The sequence below is a fragment of the Phyllopteryx taeniolatus genome, chromosome 1, assembly GCF_024500385.1.
Source record: "Phyllopteryx taeniolatus isolate TA_2022b chromosome 1, UOR_Ptae_1.2, whole genome shotgun sequence".
In the NCBI taxonomy this organism is placed as follows: Eukaryota; Metazoa; Chordata; class Actinopteri; order Syngnathiformes; family Syngnathidae; genus Phyllopteryx; species Phyllopteryx taeniolatus.
In genome coordinates, this window is record NC_084502.1 from 47,790,192 (window position 1) to 47,810,191 (window position 20,000).

At 43.6% G+C, this 20,000-nt stretch overlaps 1 protein-coding gene and 1 long non-coding RNA gene across 3 annotated transcripts in view; both read right to left on the minus strand.

The window, feature by feature from the left end:
- Window positions 1-6,466: 6,466 nt before the first annotated feature.
- On the minus strand, window positions 6,467-8,907 carry LOC133489936 (uncharacterized). Its single transcript, XR_009792054.1, has 3 exons — window positions 8,571-8,907; window positions 7,883-8,371; window positions 6,467-7,804 (listed from the first exon to the last, which is right to left on the minus strand). It is a non-coding gene; the product is annotated as an uncharacterized LOC133489936 (long non-coding RNA).
- A 1,022-nt stretch (window positions 8,908-9,929) lies between these two features.
- LOC133489920 (radixin) overlaps window positions 9,930-20,000 on the minus strand; it is a 32,600-nt gene continuing 22,529 nt past the window's right edge. Inside the window, exons 3-15 of one of the 2 annotated variants that reach the window (XM_061799215.1) lie at window positions 16,958-17,041; window positions 16,787-16,882; window positions 14,924-15,046; window positions 14,653-14,804; window positions 14,483-14,566; window positions 14,217-14,363; window positions 13,979-14,075; window positions 13,725-13,888; window positions 13,403-13,533; window positions 11,994-12,154; window positions 11,833-11,925; window positions 11,516-11,752; window positions 9,930-11,434 (exon numbers count right to left, since the gene is read on the minus strand). In XM_061799215.1, coding sequence (XP_061655199.1) covers window positions 11,270-11,434; window positions 11,516-11,752; window positions 11,833-11,925; window positions 11,994-12,154; window positions 13,403-13,533; window positions 13,725-13,888; window positions 13,979-14,075; window positions 14,217-14,363; window positions 14,483-14,566; window positions 14,653-14,804; window positions 14,924-15,046; window positions 16,787-16,882; window positions 16,958-17,041 — 1,734 coding nt within the window. In that variant the 3' untranslated portion in view covers window positions 9,930-11,269. Of the gene's footprint in view, window positions 11,435-11,515; window positions 11,753-11,832; window positions 11,926-11,993; window positions 12,155-13,402; window positions 13,534-13,724; window positions 13,889-13,978; window positions 14,076-14,216; window positions 14,364-14,466; window positions 14,567-14,652; window positions 14,805-14,923; window positions 15,047-16,786; window positions 16,883-16,957; window positions 17,042-20,000 lie in introns of those variants that run through there. The other variant, XM_061799226.1, reaches the window with a different exon arrangement.

A 20,000-nucleotide genomic window follows, 5' to 3' on the forward strand; every position in this document is an offset into this window, starting at 1 on the left:
GCTGTTCTCTTGCAGTAATCTTTGTAGGCTAGCCACTCCTGGGAAGGTTCACCGTTGTTCCATATTTTCTCCATGTGAGGATAATGGCTCTCCCTATGGTTCACTGGAATCCTAACGCTTTAGAAACGGCTTTTGTAACCCTTTCCAGACTGATAGATGGGTTATTTATTTCTCGACTAGTCTGGAAATTTTTTGGATCATGTCATTTTGTTACAGCTTTTTTTAGATCTTTTGTCCAACTTGATTTTGTTGGGACAGATTCTGTTTAAGTGATTTCTTGATTGCACAGGTCTGGAGGTAATCAGGCTTGGGTGTCTTCTTTCTTCTACATTTCTTTTTGGCTTGTCCCGTTAGGAGTCACCACAGCGTGTCATCCTTTTCAATGTAAGCCATTGCTCTGGACTGTTGACCCCAAGTATTTAAATTCCTCCACCCTTGCTATCTCTTCTCCCCATAGCCTAACTCTTCCCCCACCACCCCTCTCATTCATGCACATATATTATGTCTTACTTCGGCTAATCTTCATTCCTCTGCTTTCCAGTGCATGCCTCCATCTTTCTAACTGTTCCTCCACCTACTCCCTGCTTTCACTGCAGATCACAGTGTCATCTGCAAACATCATGGTCCACGGGGATTCTAGTCTAACCTCATCTGTCAGCCTCCCTATCACCACTGCAAACAGGAAGGGGCTCAGGGCTGATCCCTGATGCAGTGCCACCTCCACATTAAATTCCTCTGTCACACCTACAACACACCTCACCACTGTTCTGCTGCCCTCATATATGTCCTGTACGATTCTAACATACTTCTGTGCCACTCCAGACTTCCGCATGCAGTACCACAGTTCCTCTCTGGGTAGTCTGTCATAGGCTTTCTCTAGATCCACAAAGACACAATGTAGCTCCTTCTGACCTCTGTACTTTTCCATCAACATCCTCAAGGCAAATAATCATCTGTGGTAGCCATGAAACCATACTGTTGCTCGCAAATACTGAACCTCTGTCCTGAGTCTAGCCTCCACTTTCCCATAACTTCATTCTGTGGCTCATCAACTTTATTCTTCTATAGTTAACACAGCTCTGCACATCACCCTTGTTCTTAAAAATGGGCACCAGCACACTTTTCCTCCATTCCTCAGGCATCTTCTCACGCGCTAGAATTCTGTTGAACAAGCTGGTCAAAATCTCCACAGCCACCTCTCCTAGAGGCTTCCATACTTCCACAGGAATGTCATCAGGACCGACTGCCTTTCCATTTTTCATCCTCTTTAATGCCTTCCTAACGTCCCCCTTACTAATCATTTCCACTTCCTGGTCCACCACATGTACCTCTTCTACTCTTCCTTCTCTCATGTTCCTCATTCATCAACTCCTCAAAGTATTCTTTCCATCTATCTAGCACACTACAGGCACCAGTCAACATATTTCCATCTCTATCCTTAATCACCCTAACCTCCTGCACAGCCTTCCCATCTTTATCCCTCTGTCTGACCAAACTGTAGAGATCTTTTTCTCCTTCTTTAGTGTCCAACCTGGCATACATGTCATCATATGCCTCTTGTTTGGCCTTTGCCACCTCTACCTTTGCCCTATGTCGCATCTCAATGTAATCATTTCACCTCTCCTCGGTCCTCTCGGTGTCCCACTTTTTCTTAGCTAACCTTTTTCCTTGTATGATTTCCTGTACTGTGAGGTTCCACCACCAAGTCTCGTTCTCTCCTTTCCTGCCAGAAGATACACCAAGTACTCTCCTGCCTGTTTCTCTGATCCCCCTTGGCTGTAGTGGTCCAGTCTTCTGGAATCTCCTCCTGTCCACCGAGAGCCTGTCTTACCTCTTCCCGAAAAGCCGCACAACACTCTTCCTGTCTCAGCTTCCACTGCATGGTTCTCTGCTGTGCCTATGTCTTCTTAACCTTCCTCCCCACCACCAGAGTCGTCTTACTCACCACCATCCTATGCTGTCTAGCCACACTCTCCCCTACCACTACCTTACAGTCGGTGACCTCCTTCAGATTACATCGTCTGCACAAGATGCAATCCACCTGCGTGCTTCTACCTCCGCTCTTGTAGGTCACCCTATGTTCCTGCCTCTTCTTGAAAAAAGTGTTCACTACAGCCATTTGCATCCATTTTGCAAAGTCTACCACCATCTGTCCCTCCAGGTTCCTTTCCTGGATGCCGTACTTACCCATCACTTCTTCATCACCCCTGTTTCCTTCACCAATATGTCCATTACAATCTGCACCAATCACGACTCTCTCTCTGTCTGGGATGCTCAGAACTACTTCGTCTAGCTCCAGAATTTCTCTTTCACCTCTCGGTCACATCCTACCTGTGGGGCATAGCCACTAATCACATTATACATAACACCCTCAATTTCAAGTTTCAGCCTCATCACTCGATCTCATACACTTTTCACCTCCAAGACATTCATAGCTAACTCTTCATTTAAAATAACCCTGACTCCATTTCTCTTCCCATCTACACCATGGTAAAATAATTTAAACCCTGCCCTGAAACTTCTAGCCTTACTGCCTTTCCACCTGCTCTTCTGGATACACCATATAGCAACCTTTCTCCTAATCATCATGTCAACCAACTTCTGAGGTTTTCCTGCCATGGTCTCAACATTCAAAGTCTCCACATTCAGTTTGAGGCTCTGTGCTTTCCTCTTCTCTTTCTGCCAAAGAACCCGCTTTCCACCTCTTCTTCGTCTTCTACCCACAGTAGCTGAATTTCCACCGGCGTCCTGCAGGTTGACGGCACTGGTGGCGGACGTTGTCAACCCGGGCCACGACCAAGCCGGTATGGAATTCTTTGGATGAACGCTCATATTTGTTTGGCAAAGTTTTAAGACGGAAGCCCTTCCTCTCTGCATTGGGACCGGCCTACAGTTTGCACTGGCTTGTGCCCCCCATAGGGCTGCATTTGGTAATCAGGCTTGTGTGTGATCAGTGAAAATGAACCAAAGGTTGTGATTAGCCACAATTAATTCATGATTTAACAAGGGGGTAATTCTCTCACACACACACACAATTTCACACATGACCAAGTAACTTTGAATATTTTTTTTCCTTAATAAATGAAATCACCATTTTAAAAAAAAAAAAAAAAAAAAAAAAAAAAAAAAAAATTGCATTTTAAGTTCACTCGGGTTATATTTGTCTGATATTTACATTAAGAATTTGAGAAGAGGGCCAATAATTTTTCACGGCACTGTATACTTTATACTTCAGAGGTGTGGACTCGAGTTCCATGACTTGGACTCAAGTCAAACTCGAGTCATGCATTTGATGACTTTTGAGTTGAGACTTAGACTAGACTAGACTAGACTGGCAACTTGACTTGGACTTGAACAGCAATGACTCGTGACTTCACTTGGACTCGAGCCCATGCAGTGACTTGAAAAGACTTGCCGTGTTTACTGAAGTATTGCCATATAACACTCTGCACTTCTCTCTCTCAATAGCTCAACATGCCAAACGTCATGTATGCTCATTTTTGTTAGCATTAGCAGTTAGCTTTGTGAGTGCTCACGCAAATAGTTACACGGTAGACCGGGCGTGCCCTGTCTGGGCTTCCTGTTCATTACAGTCTGGTTTATCAGTGCAGTGTTATCAAGAATCAGTCTTGTATTTCTTTTTCTTTTTTTTTAACTCAATTTATTTACCGATCAGCACAAAGCTAGCATCTATTCGACATGAAGCAACATTCTTCTTTGTGTCCTTTTCATTTTCATGTAGTGCTCCGATTGTTCCGACTGAGATACCAAGGATAAAATTGTGCCTTTATAACAAGATGACAAACATGTGTTCCTCTTTTTAAAAATAATGCCTTGTTTTTGTAACAAGAAATGCCAAGTTTAAACTATTTATTCTTGTTTTATTTATTTGTATTTATGTTTGAAATTGCCAGACTAGAAATGTTTGTAGACAAGTAAATGCAGTTTCCTGCTAAATGCACAATCTGAATTTAAGAAAAAATACTGTTGATTGAAAGAGGAAACCAATCATTCGTTCATCATTAAGTGAAATATCTCATTTTCTCTTGTGTATTTATAATTGCTCTTTAACCAAACAAAAAAATATTTTAGACAATTACTTGATTTTTCGATAGAATTGCCAGTAGGATACTCGATTACTATTTACAGCACTAGTGGATACACATTCTCATTTGTGACAGGTCTGTCAATGTCACTTCAGAAATAGAGTGAGAAAAAGTAAGTCATAGCATGTTGTATACTTTTTCATAGAATAATTGAAAACGTACTATTGATTGGTTTTGAAAAGGCACAAACGACAATAAAATATATTAATTAAATATATAAATATGACATATATTAAAATATATTATTACTTTGGTGTTAAAATGACTCGAAAGGACTCAAAACTCAAAGTGTAAGACTTATGACTTGACTCGGGACTTGCTTGTCTTGACTTGGGTCTTGACTCGGGACTTGAGGGTAACGACTTGAGACTTAAATGTCACTTGCAAAGGAATGACTTGGTCTCACCTCTGGTATACCTATACATATACACTAAATACACTTATTTATATAGATCTGTGTGGCCCTTTCTGTTGGGTTGACTGGAATCTGTGACAGACAGAATCTCTCTCGTGTAAACATGTCATGTAAATATATTTAATTAGTCATCTGTCACAGATTCCAGCACAATCCCCGATGAGCCATTTTTGATACAAATTGTATCAGGAACTGAGTCACCGATGTGATGCAGTATGTTAACTTGTCACTCCGTGTGTAGCTCACACTCTTGATGTAGTAAGTATGTTCCAACTCATGTACTATTATGGAAAAATCCTGTGTTCAAAGGCAGTTCTGGGCCTACTTTGTGTAGGTATGTTAACTGCTTTTGGGATTTTTGGTTCAAAACTGCTTATTTTCTGCAGCATCTCTGTTGAAAGAAATGTGGAAGTTCAGCTTTGTGGAGGGGGCGCAGTCCTTCTTGACCAGTGTAAAGTGTTGAGAACGAAAGCTGCCTTTTTTGCAGCCTGTGTACCTGACCTGGGATGCTGTCGAAAAGAAGCAAATCCAAAAATGTGTGTAACAAAGAAGCGCCTTCACCCGGGCCTGCTGGCACCATGTGTCAGTTTGGCGTCCGAGTGTGGGTCCAAAGTAATGCCTCTTCATGGCATCGTGCTTACGACACATCTGATACTCTGAACTATGTTCAGCTAACTGTTGTGCATGTTTCCGCGCCTTTTGATTTATGCATGTGTATTTGTGCCGACTTGACTCAGCAGCATTAAAAGTTCACTCCAACAACTCTGTAATAATTTTACTATTGTAACTGTAGCTGTGATTGTTCATTAAAGAGTACCTCTAAGAAACAAAATGGTTATTATTATTTTTAGTTACGTTTGTTTCTGTAGTGTATAGTGTATTTAAAGATAATTTGACAGGCTTTCACCACAGCCTGTTTTAGTTTTGTTTGTTTTGGGTTTCCTTCCTTCAGTAAGCAGGTAAAATGCATGCTCTATAGGGTTTAAGTTTGGAGATTGATTGGCCAGTCTAAAACCTTCCACTTGCTTTCCCTGATTAACTACTTTCTTGTGTTGGCAGTGTGTTTTGGGTCTTCTTGCTTGCAGCATGATGCAGAATCTCCCAATCAGTTAGTTGTCATATTTCTTTAAATTGTCTGGGAAAATGTTTCTGTGGACATTTGAGTTCATTTTTCTGCCATCATGTTACATTGATGAAGATTAATGAAAAAGTTTCAGACTCATTACCTCCACTGAATATCATAGATTGGTTTGTTTGGGATCATTAGCAGATCTGTTCTTTTCCTAAACTTAGTCTTTTGTTGTTTTGTGATACGTTTCCCAAATACCACCACAGATGAAAGCTGGGAAAGCAGGACACTATGAGGGGCTGTCTGGGACATAATTCAGGATTACCTCTCACACACACTAGTGAAATGCTCTTACATACACTATGCAACTCAGTAGTGCAAATGAGAGCGTTTACACTAGTGTGCCTAAAAGGATTTCATTATTGTTTAAAGCCATTTCAGTTAAAATGGAAGCCCTTCCATTATTTTCAAACTAAAACGCGTGTCTTCAAAGTAGTTCACCTCACTGTCTGCCCAACAGCCTGCAAATACAGTGGATGTAAAAAGTCGACACTGTTCAAATGCCAGGTTTTTGTGATATTAAAAACTGAGATCAAGATAATTTTAAAACGTCTTCCACCAAAAATGTGACCTATGACTTGTACAACTCAGTTGAGAATTTTTAAAAATCTTTTCAAAAGGGGAAGTAAAAGTAAATAACTGAGATAATCTGGTTGCATACGTGTGCACATCCACATTATAACTAGGGAAGTCAGGCAATCATTCACTCCCACATTCACAGCATTACTGAGTGGGAACTGAACCCTACGCGGCCCGCACCATAGTCAGGCCAGTGTTCCACTACATTATGAAATCAAAATATGCGGTGGTTTTATTTTGAACGGGGGGCCTTTATTTTGATATGCAAGCGTCTGCTGTTCAGATGAGCACAAGTAACGACTTCTCTTGTGTTGCCAATTAACTGTTATTTGTGCTCATAATGTCTGCAGACTTTAAAGATACTGTAGAGAAATAAATATGCACACTGGACCTTTTTGCGTGTGACTGTTGATTAAATGTAGTGTAGATATGCAATTTCAATGACTGCTTATAATTGTATCGTTTTTATTTCCTAACTAGCTAATTTATACTATACATTATACAGTGGGTACGGAAAGTATTCAGACCCCCTTAAATTTTTAACTCTTTGTTATATTGCAGCCATTTGCTAAAATCATTTAAGTTCATTTGTTCCTCATTAATGTAAACACAGCACCCCATATTGCCAGAATTGATTTTTTTTCTGATTTATTAAAATAGAAAAACTGAAATATCACACAGCCATCAGTATTCAGACCCTTTGCTGTGACACTCATATTTAACTCAGGTGCTGTCCATTTCTTCTGATCATCCTTAAAATGGTTCTACACCTTCACTGGAGTCCAGCTGTGCTTGATTATACTGATTCGACTTGATTAGGAAAGTCACACCCCTGTCTATATAAGATCTTACAACTCACAGTGCATGTCAGAGCAAATGAGAATCATGAGGTCAAAGGAACTGCCTGAAGTTCAGAGACAGAATTGCACAGATATGACCAAGGTTACAAAAAATATTGTGCTGCACTTAAGGTTCCTAAGAGCACAGTGGCCTCCATAATCCTTAAATGGAAGACGTTTGGGATGACCAGAACCCTTCCTAGAGTTGGCCGTCCGGCCAAACTGAGCAATCAGGGAAGAAGAGTCTTGGTGAGAGAGGTAAAGAAGAACCCAAAGATCACTGTGGCTGAGCTCCGGAGATGCAGTCGGGAGATCGGTGAAAGTAAAAAAAAAACCTTTCCAGTTTCTCAAATTTCCTCTGGAAATTTTGTTTTAGTTTTTAATTTTAAATTTAATTGGGGATTGTGGCTTTCACAAATCAACAGAGCTCACGCTTGTTTTTTATAAATACTTTTTATAAGCTTCAACGCCTAGCAACGTTAGAAAACACGCTACATACTGTACGTATCTCCGTTTTTAATGTTTACATTTTTGTTCAGTCTGTCGTGGGGGGAGTAGCTGGACCCAAGAGCAGGCGGAGGCAGATGTAAAATGATGAACAGTTTATTGAGCAAAGGTTATGGAGGTGGCTCTGGATGTGTTGGCAGGCGGCGGCGTGGACAGTTGGTAGGCAGTGGACAGAACAGGCGACTGGCTTGATGGCAGGAAGGACATGGGTCAGGAACACAGGTGAGCACTGGAAACGAGGAGACACAAGTTAACAAGGAAGGCGAGGAACAGTATAGCGCGCTTGACATAAGGTGGGCCGTGGTACCACTAGGAGAGGTTGCAATACGGAGGCGAGGATTTCCTGGAACAGGCAGGCTTATATACACCGGTGGCGATGAGGCTGATTTAAGACAGGTGCTGAAAACAGAGAGGGGTGGGGGAGAGAGAGAGGACACAAAGCACCCTCCCGGCTCCAATAATGGAACTGCAGGGCAGTATATGACAGCAACCCCCTCTCAACGGACGCCTCCCGGCGTCCTGCCAGGCTTCCTCAGTTGAGCCTTGTAGAAGTCGTCCAAAAGAGTAGGATCGAGCATGAGGTTCCGGGAAATCCAAGAACACTCCTCCGGCCCGTACCCTTCCCAGTCGACAAGGTACTGGAACCCCCTCCCCCTAGACCTCACGTCGAGGATGGTCGTCAATCACCCGGGGGGAGGGGGTGGGGTAGGAGGTGGTTCGGCTGGAGGGCTTAGGGCGCAGGTGGACACAGGCTTCAGCAAAGAGATGTGGAATGTGGGATGAATTTTCATGGAAGCTGCAATTGGACGGAAGTGGGATTGATGATCTTGGTAATGGGGAAGGGACCAATGAAACGCGGCGTGAGAAAGGTGTCAATTCTGGTCTTGTTGGATCACAGTTTGGCTTTTGATACAGTAGATCATAATATACTGCTGAACAAGTTGGAAATGTGGGTAGGGCTAAATGGAACAGTCCTTAAATGGTTCAGGTCCTACCTGGAGGAAAGGAGTTATTTTGTAACGACTGGAAGTGTTCAATCTCATCGAATGGCAATGACCTATGGGGTCCCTCAAGGATCAGTTCTTGGACCCCTCCTGTTCAGCCTGTATATGCTACCCTTGGGTCTTCAGAACTTTAATTTTGACTATACTATAGCTATGCAGATGACAGTTATATCTAGCAGTATCTCCAGATGACTACAGTTCAATTGTAAAAAGGTGTTGTGCCACTGTCTAAAACAGATACATAACTGGATCAGCCAAGATTTTCTTAAATTAAACCCCAACAAAACTGAGATAATTGTTTTTGGCAATAAGAGGATTGCTGTTAGTAAATACCTGGAGTCACTCTCTTTAAAAACCAAAGATCCAGTCCACAACCTTGGTGTTCTGATAGATTCCGACCTGACTTTCAACAGTCATATTAAATCAATTACAAAAACTGCCTTCTACCATCTGAAGAACATATCCAGAGTGAAGGCTTGCATGTGTCAAGCAGACCAGGAGAAGCTCATCCATGCTTTTATCTCAAGTAGACTTGACTATTTTAATGGTCTTCTGACTGAACTCCCCAAAAAGAGCATTAAACAGCTGCAGCTCATTCAGAATGCTGCAGCTCAGGTTCTGATCAGAACATAGAGGCCAGAGCATATTACTCCAATTCTAAAGTCTTTACACTGGCCCCCAGTCAGCTTTAGAATAGATTTTAAAGTTCTGCTACTGGTCTATAAACCAAAATGGTTTAGGTCCTGAATACATGAAAGAAATGCTAATGGAATAGAAACCCAGTAGGGTTCTGAGATTGACAGACTCAGGTCAAATAGTGGAGCACAGTCAAAAGCAAACATGGTGAAGCAGCATTTATCTATTATGCTGCACACAAATGGAATAAGTTGCCAATAGAAGCAACATCAGCCCCAAGCGTGAATGTTTTTAAGTCCAGGTTAAAATCCCCCCCCCCATACTTTTAAGAGCATTTCCACTTTTAAATATTTCCTGCACTGTACACAGTTTTAATTGTACTTTTATTTTTCCTGTTTTATCTTTTCCCCCCTTTGTTTTTAAATGCTTTTAATCATATAGAGCACATTGAGTTACCTTGTGTATGCAATACACTAAATTTGCTTTGCTTCCACAAAGGACCCTGTCATTTTTCTGCTCATGCAATTACTTCTCTACATTAACACGTCTCAGGTGTTTACTGTAGTTAGTCTAATTACTCAGCTTTTCTTGTTTGTGGCATTTGTGTTGGCTTGTGAATACAAAGTTCACCAAAGTGAACTAGAATTAGTTCACTTTGCTGTAGTTTTGATCATTGACTTGCTGCTTTATTGCTCATAACAGAAGACAAATTGCCAAGTTTAAAATATTTTATTGGTGATCCAACCCAAAGTTTTGCAAACCATGTATCAAACAATCCTTACATACTGACTCTGAAATGAAGAACAGCAAACTGTGACAGCTGGTGCCAGAACATTGCAAACAAGCTATCTTAGTTGGGCAGGCCAAGAACATGAAGTACCTCAAGTCAACTGGAGCACCCCGCTTCCAAGGAAATAACTGGCAGGTTTAAGCTTTGTGAATGCAACTCAAAAATGGTCTTGGAAGCACATGCTATTTTTCCTGCTATGGCAAACACTTTAAACACAAAGGGCAGGCAAGTGCTTTATAACACCTTTTAAAAAAAAAAAAAAAAAAAACCTGCACCAGCTGTCAAGTATAGCATAACAAATACAGTATGTACTGACTGTTTACAATACCACAATGTACTGTTAATTTAAAAATAAAACATGTTCATCTTCCTGTTAATTCATTTCAAACATCTACAGCACTTTGTTTGCACAAAGGATGTTTATCCTGAAATCATACAAGCAGTATCTGTTTAACACCTGTTGTAACGGGTAACCACTAAGCATACACCAGGTTCAAATGAAAATATCCCCCCTTTGTAAATGTCACGTATTACAGTAAATCTTCACACTTGTCTCAAGCACAGCTGGAGGTCCACCTCCATGTTTTTGCGACAAGATGGTTAGGGCCCTGTCATCAAACATTACCAGGACTGAAGATTTCTGCCAGGCCTCATACGTTCCACATTTTCACGTGCTGAGACCACCACTTCGAACACATTTGGGAGCCACACTAGGACGCAACCATCAACTAGCTTATGTTGGTAACACTTTCAAGCTGGAGGCTTGTTGTGTAACAGTTTCCCTTTGTCACCTTTGCTACCTTCATTCATCAACACCTGAAAGTGACAGACCGGGTGTCTCTTTTCCCAACAAAATCTGAAAATGAATCCTGTTTGAAAGGAAACACTGGAGAACAATTTTAAATGAAACATGAATGACAATATGACACATGGTGTCTCACCTCTGAAGTGTGGGACAGTGGATTAAAAACAAGGTGTTAGCGATAAAATGAAACAAAAGTGGAGCGAACAACAGAACTATCATACTGAATTGGAGATCATTGACCTTTAGCTTTCTAGGGATTTGTTTGAAAAGAACCCAGTGTATTCCTCTTTGGTGTGACAGTGTCTTATCCCACACATGGTAGACATCTCACAAGGAGCACAACTTTGGCAGGCTGACAGGAGAAAAGGTCAACATTTGTTTGAGGGGGGCTAGAGGCGAAGTGCATCAGTTATCAATGAGAAAGCATGCAGCCATTTTGGAGAATGTTGGGTCTTCTTTTCACATGGACTCAAACTCATCGATGCGCTGCTTAGTGTTGCCCTGCCGGATCTGACGCAGCGTTTTGTACTTGTCCCGGCCCGCCTTCACGTTTTCAGCATGCAGGACATCGTTCTGAGTCTTCTTGGTTTCGTCTCTGGCTTCGGCCAACTCTGAACTTAAAGTCTAAGACGACGAGAGAGGAGCAGAACGTAAATTTAAATTCTTTGAGTCATTTTGGGTTTAATGAAATTGAGCAGAACATACCAGGAGCTGCTTCTTGACCCGCTCGTTCTTCTGGGCTTCGGTGACACGAGCCTCCTCACTGCGTAGATCGAGTTGGCTGACGCCCTCGTTGGACAGCTCGGCGCTGGCCTCGGCGTGGTTTTCATCCTGCTCGTCGTGCTCGCTCTCTGCGTGGCCGCCCACGGAGGTGGGGAACGTATTTATGGCGGTCTTCAGCTCGTCTTTGGTCTTCTCTAGGTCCTCCTGGGCTGAAAGAGCCTGCATAAGGGGGAGCAGCGCAAATAAGAGCACACAGTCAATGTCAGCGTTTTTCTGGACTGCGGTGAAGTGAGCTGCACCTTGTGTTGCCATTCTGTGGCCTCGTCCTCTTTCTTCTTCTTGGCGTCTTCCAGGAGAGCAATCTTGGCTGTGAATTCAGCTAGTTCTGCAGCCTTGAAACAAACGATAGACACGAATAAAACTACGTAGAAAAACAATGCAATCACAAAGACACACACACCAGTTGCTCCTGGTTCTTCTGCTGGTCTGCTGCCTGTTTGGCCAGCTCGCCTTTAGCCTCTTCTGCTACTCGTCTCTCCTTGTTCAACCTCTCAGCCTCCTCCCGCGCCTTCCTTCTCTCTTGGTCCAGCTCCACGGCCCGGCGTGTCTGCTCCTCAAGCTCTGACAACATGCAAAAACACAAACAGATGCGCGAACACACAGATAGAGAAACAACAGAAAGGGAGAGAGACACACCCATCCACACAGATAGAAAATGTCACTTTCAATACAGTTAACCCTCGCTACTGTATAGCACGGTTCACTTACTGCGGGTTCAGTGCCTCACAGATTTTTCTTTTAGTCAGTGTAGTGCGCGGTTACTCACCTGTACATCTCTGATACGGTTAGCTTTTTTGGCTTTGTGATTTTAATGTGCCAGCAATGAATCATATGGTAAATTAGGCTCTTATTCTTGGCAGAAAAAGAAACCCTTCAATTTTCTACTCCGCTTATCCTCACCAGGGTCGCGGGCATGCTGGAGCCTATCTCAGCTATCTTCGGGCGAGATGCAGGGTACACCCTGAACTGGTCGCCAGCCAATCGCAGACCACATATAAACAAACAACCATTCGCACTCCCGTTCACACCTACGGGCAATTTAGAGTCTTCAATCAACCTACCATGCATGTTTTGGGGATGTGGGAGGAAATACCTTACTGAGTAATCTCAACTAATATGTTTGTTAAGTCACCAAATTGCTTGCAGATACAATAACATGACTGGAAAGTTACCATTTAAAACAAGCCATTGTCAGTCACAGTCGGAATTTACGAATAAATTCACAAATACCAACCTTAGCTGGACGAATACCTAATGGACATATTCATAACAATATCGACCGAAACAAATGAAAGTATAGAGCAATGTTTAGTTGGATTTCGACAACTACAGTATTGTAGTTAAAAACATCGCCGTAGTTAATTCTGGGTTCCCAAACTGCTTTTCGCTGACTACAATGCCAAGACCGTCAAGTGTGAGGAACGGTTGGAGTGTTGTTCATATCTCTCAAGCAGAGCAGACACACCTAAAATAGATGGTGTTTCACATAGTGGCATTGAACTGCATATGTGAAACTTGTAAATTATAATAAATCATTGACTGCTACTTTGCAGATTTGATTTATTGCAGGGATTTCCTGAACAATAAATGAGGGTTTACTGTATTTCATAGCTTCTGTATTCTATCGAATGAATACATTGTGGCTTTGTAAGAATTTGTATTTTTATTTACATTTCCCCGCGACCCTAGTGAGGAGAAGCGGCTCAGAAAATGGATGGATGGATGGATATTTACATTTCACACAGCGTGCAAAGTTTTGGAAATAAGGGATTGCAAAGAGAAGGCTTTACACTTTCCATGCTGTAGTACCTTTCTGGGCTCTCACGGTCTGCTCTTCAATCTGTCTTAGCCTTTCCATGAGTTCATCTTTCTCACGCTCAATCCTTTCCTTCTCTTTCTCTGCAGCCTCTCGCTTCTTCTTCTCATTCTCCAGCTGGGTCCTGACATATTGGAATGCAAAGTACATGAGGATATAACAAGCATTTGATGTATTTTAGAGACTTTTAGAGTCTCTCTCTAGAATAGCTATTCAGCACTTTCCTCTAGTGGACAACAGCTAGTAAATGTCAGCTTCTTGACCTGATAGAAACTGCTTTGTTCATGGCACTTTTAAACAGGAACTGTGAAGTACCTCTCCATCTGCTTTTGAAGCTTCTCCTCCCGAGCCTGAGCCTTCATCTGCTGCACCTCGATGGTGTCAGGCTTCCTTCTTCTCATGTACAGCTCATGGTTACCCATACAGAGCGCCAAGATGCGCTTGTTGATGCGAAGTCGTGGAGCGTAAAACACAAAGTCCTGCAGACAACAGTGAAGTATAGCACCATTGATAAGACCTGCTTTTTGTGCGTTGGAAGCTGGAATGGTGTTCACTGCTTCGACACTCACCGGTGCTTTCTTGTCAATGGGTTTGATAGTAAACTTCTTGTCGTTAAAGGAGATGTTTCGAATCTCACTCCAGGGGAAGCCAATCTTTGGTGTCAACCTGAAGGGCAACAACACATTGAGGACGGTGGATTGTTCTTTTTCTTATCAACAGACTGTTTGATTCCCCAAGTCGCATACACTTAGGTTCATTGTTTTCACGATCATAATACTAATAATACAATAAGGATTTGTCATGTACTTGTCTTCATGCTCATAGATGTTAAGGCCAAGTGCATCCACACCCAGCCAGAGCTGTGTGCCCTTCTTGTTTTTTATTTCAAAGTAGTTGACGCCGTACATCTCCAGGTCCTGGGCTATTTTTAAATACTCCATCATAGAGTCCTCTCTGTTGAGAAGAAAAGGCCATGATCACATGTGCTTTACCCCACAACAATTAGTCCACAACACACATTCTTATTGTACATGACACATGTCCAAAGCACACCTACTCTTTATGTCACAGACCTGAGCATTCCTCTGTGTTCCTCATGCCAAGTCTGGATCCTGTCCTCCCACTGCTCCTTGGTCAGCTTGTGCTGCTCCAGCACTCTGCATGCGCACACACAATTAACAAAGACTGTGGACCAGCAAACAATAGCTTTATTTGGAGGACATGCTCAGAAAGTATAGTGAACCTCTGAGGCAGCAGTCGGTCGTGTGTAAGGTAGCCATGTTTGTGGACATCCTTGCTGTAGTCTCCATATTTGGCCTGCACAGCATATGAGGCGAGCAACACTGCTGTTTCAGGGGGACAATAGTTTTCATCATTCAGGATGACCTCCTTCACCTGTCAAAACAGCAAAAGACAACAAATACAACTTACTACTAAATCTATCTTTCAGCATAACGATAGTATTTAGCTAACTAAGTGGCGTAAACACACAGTGAGCAGAGGCTGAGGCTTACCTGAAGGAAGAAAAGTCTTTGGGTGATTTCCTGGATGAGCTCCTCTGAAACATCCTCCGGGAAGAACTTGGCTCGGAACTTAAACTGCAGTGGGTTCTCTTTCTTTACATCCTGCTGAGTCACCTGGACAACAACATGCAGATATAAATGTGGAGCAGCAAGGGTTGAAAAAAAATATACAGACCCTTTCCAAAAAATTTGAATATCATGGAAAGGTTTATTTCCATAATTCCATTCAAAAAGTTAATCTTTCATTGATTATAGATTCAGGGCCCACAATTTGAAGTTTGTATTCGTTTATGTTTACAGAATTTGGGCTTCTAGCTCATAAAACCCACAAAATGAGGAATTCAAATATTAGAATACTGTTAAGAAACCAGCCCAAATTTTGCAGGCCATAAATGTTTTAAATTGAGTGTCACACACTAATCATCTACTAAACCTGCACAGGTTTCCCCAGGTGTCATTAAATTGCTTCAGTTTAGTTCAATTGTCTCAGTTGGGTTCAATATGGGGAAGACTGCAGACTTGACAACTGGCCCATCAGCCCATCATTGATACCCTCCATCGGATGGGTAAGCTAAGTTCATAGCAAAGGAGGCTGGCTGTTCACAGAGCACTGTGTCCAAGCATATCAATGGAAAGTCTAGTGGAAGGAAAAAAATGTGGCAGGAGAAGATGCACTAGCAAAAGAGATGACCGTGGGCTTCAGCGGATTGTCAAACAGAGAAGATTCAAGAATCTAGCAGAGATCCAGAAAGAGTGGAATGAGGCGGAAGTCACAGCTTCAAAAACCACCACATTCAGACGCATCCGGGAGATGGGCTACAACTGTCGTGTTCCTCAGGTCAAGACACTTCTGAGCCTGAGCAAACGTACGAAGTGTCTCAACTGGGCCAAGGAGGAGGAGGAGGAGGACTGGACTGTTGGCCAGTGGTCCAAGGTCCTCTTTTCAGATGAAAGTAAAGTGTGCCCATCATTTGGGAATCAAGGTACAAGGGTTTGGAGGAACACGGGTGAAGAACAGAACCCAAGCTGCTTGAGGTCCAGTGTGAAATATCCACTGTCAGCCATGATTTGGGGTGCAATGTCCAGTCCAGGTGTTGGTAAACTCTTGCTTTCTTAAATCCAAGGTCATTGCAACAGTATACCAGAATGTTTTAGAGGACTTCATGATTCCTTCTGCTGAGGATCTGCATGGAGATCCAGATTTCATCTTCCAGCAGGACCTGGCCCCTGCCTTTACCACCAGAAGCACCAAAACCTGGTTTGATGCCCATACCATCCCAGTGCTTGACTGGCTGGCCAGCCAACCCACCGGATCTAAACCAACCCCATTGAGAATCTATGGGGTTACTATCAAGAGCAAAATTTGGGGCACCAGACCCAAAAACAAAGAAGAACTGACAGCAAGCATCTGGGCTTCCATAGCTCCCAGGCAATGCCACAGGCTGAAAAAAGGGATTCCTCAACCCAGTCTTGAAGATGAACATATCGTTTTGAAAGTACCATATTTTTATTGATTGAATATGACGCTAATTTCTTTGTCCCCCCCCCCCCCCCCCCCCGCCTACAAAAACAGAAGTAAATGGTGATTTATTCACAGTATTCTAATTTTTTTGAATTCCTGATTGTGCGTTTGAGCTAGAAGCCAAAATTATGTAAAAAATAAATAAATAAAAAATAAATACTTTTATTTATTTAAATTTTGGGCCCTGAATCTATAATCTATGAAAGTGAAACTTTTTTTAATGGAATTATGGAAATGTATTTATTTATTGATATTAACATTTTTTGGAAAGGGTCTGTATGATCATGATACAGAAAAATGGCATTTCTGGGTGGAACGGAAGGGCCACTGACCTTTTTATTAAGTTTTAACCAAGTGATGTAGCCCTTACTGTCCACATATTGGAGGCCAAAAAACCAGACCTCCCGTAGCCCCACTGTCTTCACCACCTTTCACAACAGAAAGAATGATATGGAAAAACTTCTTTCAAATCATGTGTGAAGAAAACCAATGATTCTTCTGACCTGATCAAAAAGCTGTTTTCCAGTGGTGTTTGGTTGAATGGCAAACTCCAGCTCTGCATCCATGGTGGTCACACGAACATTTATCTAGAAAGACACATTTCACAGCTAGGCATTTTAGACTGTCTCAGTCTCACGGTCTCTCAGCTAAATGTTAAAGCTCAAACAATATCACACAGAGTCACAGTTGCACATTTTTCTACAAGCAAATGGTGTGTGAAACCAGGGGTATACAAAAAGTATACCTCATAGATGGCAGAAATTTGGCAGAAGTAATAGATTTGGGTTTTGCCGACCAATTGAGATAAATCCACTGCCGCAATTGTGTACACGTTGAAAAGGGACTGGCGGCGAGATAGCGGGGAGTGAGGAGAAGTGAGAAATGTAAAAAACAGTCAGTCGAGGGACTGCTAGTTCATGCTGGCGTGGTCGCCTCAGGAGGCACCATTCCAATGCATCTGCTCGTGTCCTCGAGGTCCACTTATACATTCGTGTTGGCACTGTGCAACCCTAAAAAGAAACTTCAGAGAGGACACACAACCAGGCATATCCCGAAGCTGACAACAATCGGCAGCTAAACTAAACTAGTCATCATGACTCAAAAGTTCAAAAAGTGAATCAGCACTCAGCAAAAAAAAAAGGCTCGATAGTAGTCCTTCAGCTTTACGGCATCCCTCACCGTTGGTGTGCACCAACGGGTTCGGGGATTGCCGCCACGACAGGCACCAACCACCTTACAGCCACAGCTCCGGTCGGCCGCATCAGCAATGGAGGCGCGGAACATGGTCCACTCGGACTCGATGTCCCCCGCGTCTCCCGGAACATGAGCAAAGTTCTGTCGGAGGTGGGTGTTGAAACTCCTTATGACAGGGGATTCCGCCAGATGTGCCCAGCAGACCCTCACAATACGTTTGGGCCTGCCACGTCGGACCGGCATCTTTCCCCGCCATCGGAGCAAACTCACCACCAGGTGGTGATCAGTTGACAGCTCAAGCCTCTCTCTTTACCCGAGTGTCCAATACATGCGGCCGCAAGTCCGATGACACGACCACAAAGTCGATCATCGAACTGCGACCTAGGGTGTCCTGGTGCCAAGTGCACGTGTGGACACCCTTATGCTTGAACATGGTGTTTGTTATGGACAATCAGTGATGAGCACAGAAGTCCAATCTCAGAACACCGCTCGGGTTCTGATCGGGGGGGGCAGTTCCTCCCAATCACGCCCTTCCAGGTCTCACTGTCATTGCCCACGTGAGCATTGAAGTCCCCCTGCAGAACGATGGAGTCCCCAGCGGGAGCGCTCTCCAGCACCCCCTCCAAGGACTCCAAAAAGGGTGGGTACTCTGAACTGGTGTTTGGTGCATAGGCACAAACAACAGTCAGGACCCGTCCCCCCACCCGAAGGCGGAGGACGCTGCCCTCTCATCCACCAGGGTGAACCCCAACGGACAGGCGGCGAGCCGGGGAGCAAAAAGTATACCCACACCTGCTCGGCGCCTCTCACCGTGGGCAACTCCAGAGTGGAAGAGAGTCCAACCCCTCACGAGAGGACTGGTACCAGAGCCCAAGCTGTGCGTGGAGGAGAGTCCGACTATATCTAGTCGGAACTTCTTGACCTCACACACCAGCTCAGGCTCCTTCCCTGCCAGAGAGGTGACATTCCACGTCCCTAGAGCCAGTTTCTGTAGCCGGGGATCGGATCGCCAAGGTCCCCGCCTTCGGCCACCGCGCAGCTCGCACTGCGCCCGACCCCTATGGCCCCTCCCACAGGTGGTGAACCCATGGGAAGAGGGACCCACGTTACCCTTTCGGGCTGTGCCCGGCCGGGCCCCATGGGTACAGGCCCAGCCACCAGGCGCTCGCCTTCGAGCCCCACCTCCGGGCCTGGCTCCAGAGCGGGGCCCCGGTGACCCGCGTCCGGGCAAGGGAAACCTGAAACCATTTATTGTACTCGTCGGTTTTTGAAGCCGTGCTTTGTCTGGTCCCTCACCTAGGACCTGTTTGCCATGGGTGACCCTTTCAGGGGCATAAAGCCCCAGACAACTTAGCTCCTAGGGTCATTGGATCATACAAACCCCTCCACCACGATAAGGTGACGGCTCAAGGAGGAGGATACAGAACAATGACCCAAATAAAACTGTGACCTGTATTCTATGCAAAAAAAAAAATATATACAATTCTATGGCAGCAGAGGATGGGTGATTATTAATATCTAGGTTATCCTGTGGGTTTCACCCCCAGTGAAATACAATAATTAGTGTTCATTCATTTGTTCCTCAGAATTTTAAAGCAGACCAACACATTTTCTTAGCAACTGTAGTTCAAGGCTTAATCTGTGTACGACAGAGGGCAACACACATTGAACTGGCTCTTCAGTGACAACATGGCTCATGACAGAACAAAGCCTTGGTTTGGCCTTCACCTCCAAACTGTGACACAGGTACGCTTTTAACCATCCCCCCCACTGTATGCTAGGGCTGTCCAAACCTTTTCTTCGAAGAGGTATATCCAAAAAAAATAAAAAAACTCGATGGATGCAAAGGCCACTTTGATATTCATCACCTTCCATCTATTTAACATGCTAAAACTAATCCATCAGTGTTGGTAAAAATATCTTCTTTACCTCTCTCACCAAGGCTCTTCTCCCCCAATTGCTCAGTTTGGCCTGACGGACAGCTTTAGGAAGGGTTCTGGTCGTCCCAAACCTCTTCCATTTAAGGATTATGGAGGCCACTGTGCTCTTAGGAACCTTACGTGAGGCAGAACTTTTTTGTAACCTTGGCCAGATCTGTGCCTTGCCACAATTCTGTCTCTGAACTCTTCAGGCAATTCTTTTGACCTCATGATTCTCATTTACTCTGACAGGCACTGTGAGCTGTAAGGTCTTTTATAGACAGGTGTGTGGCTTTCCTAATCAAGTCAGTATAACCAAACACAGCTGGACTCCAATGAAGGCGTAGAACCATTTCAAGGATGATCAGAAGAAATGAACAGCACCTGAGTTAAATATGAGTGTCACAGCAAAGGTTCTGAATACTTATGGCTG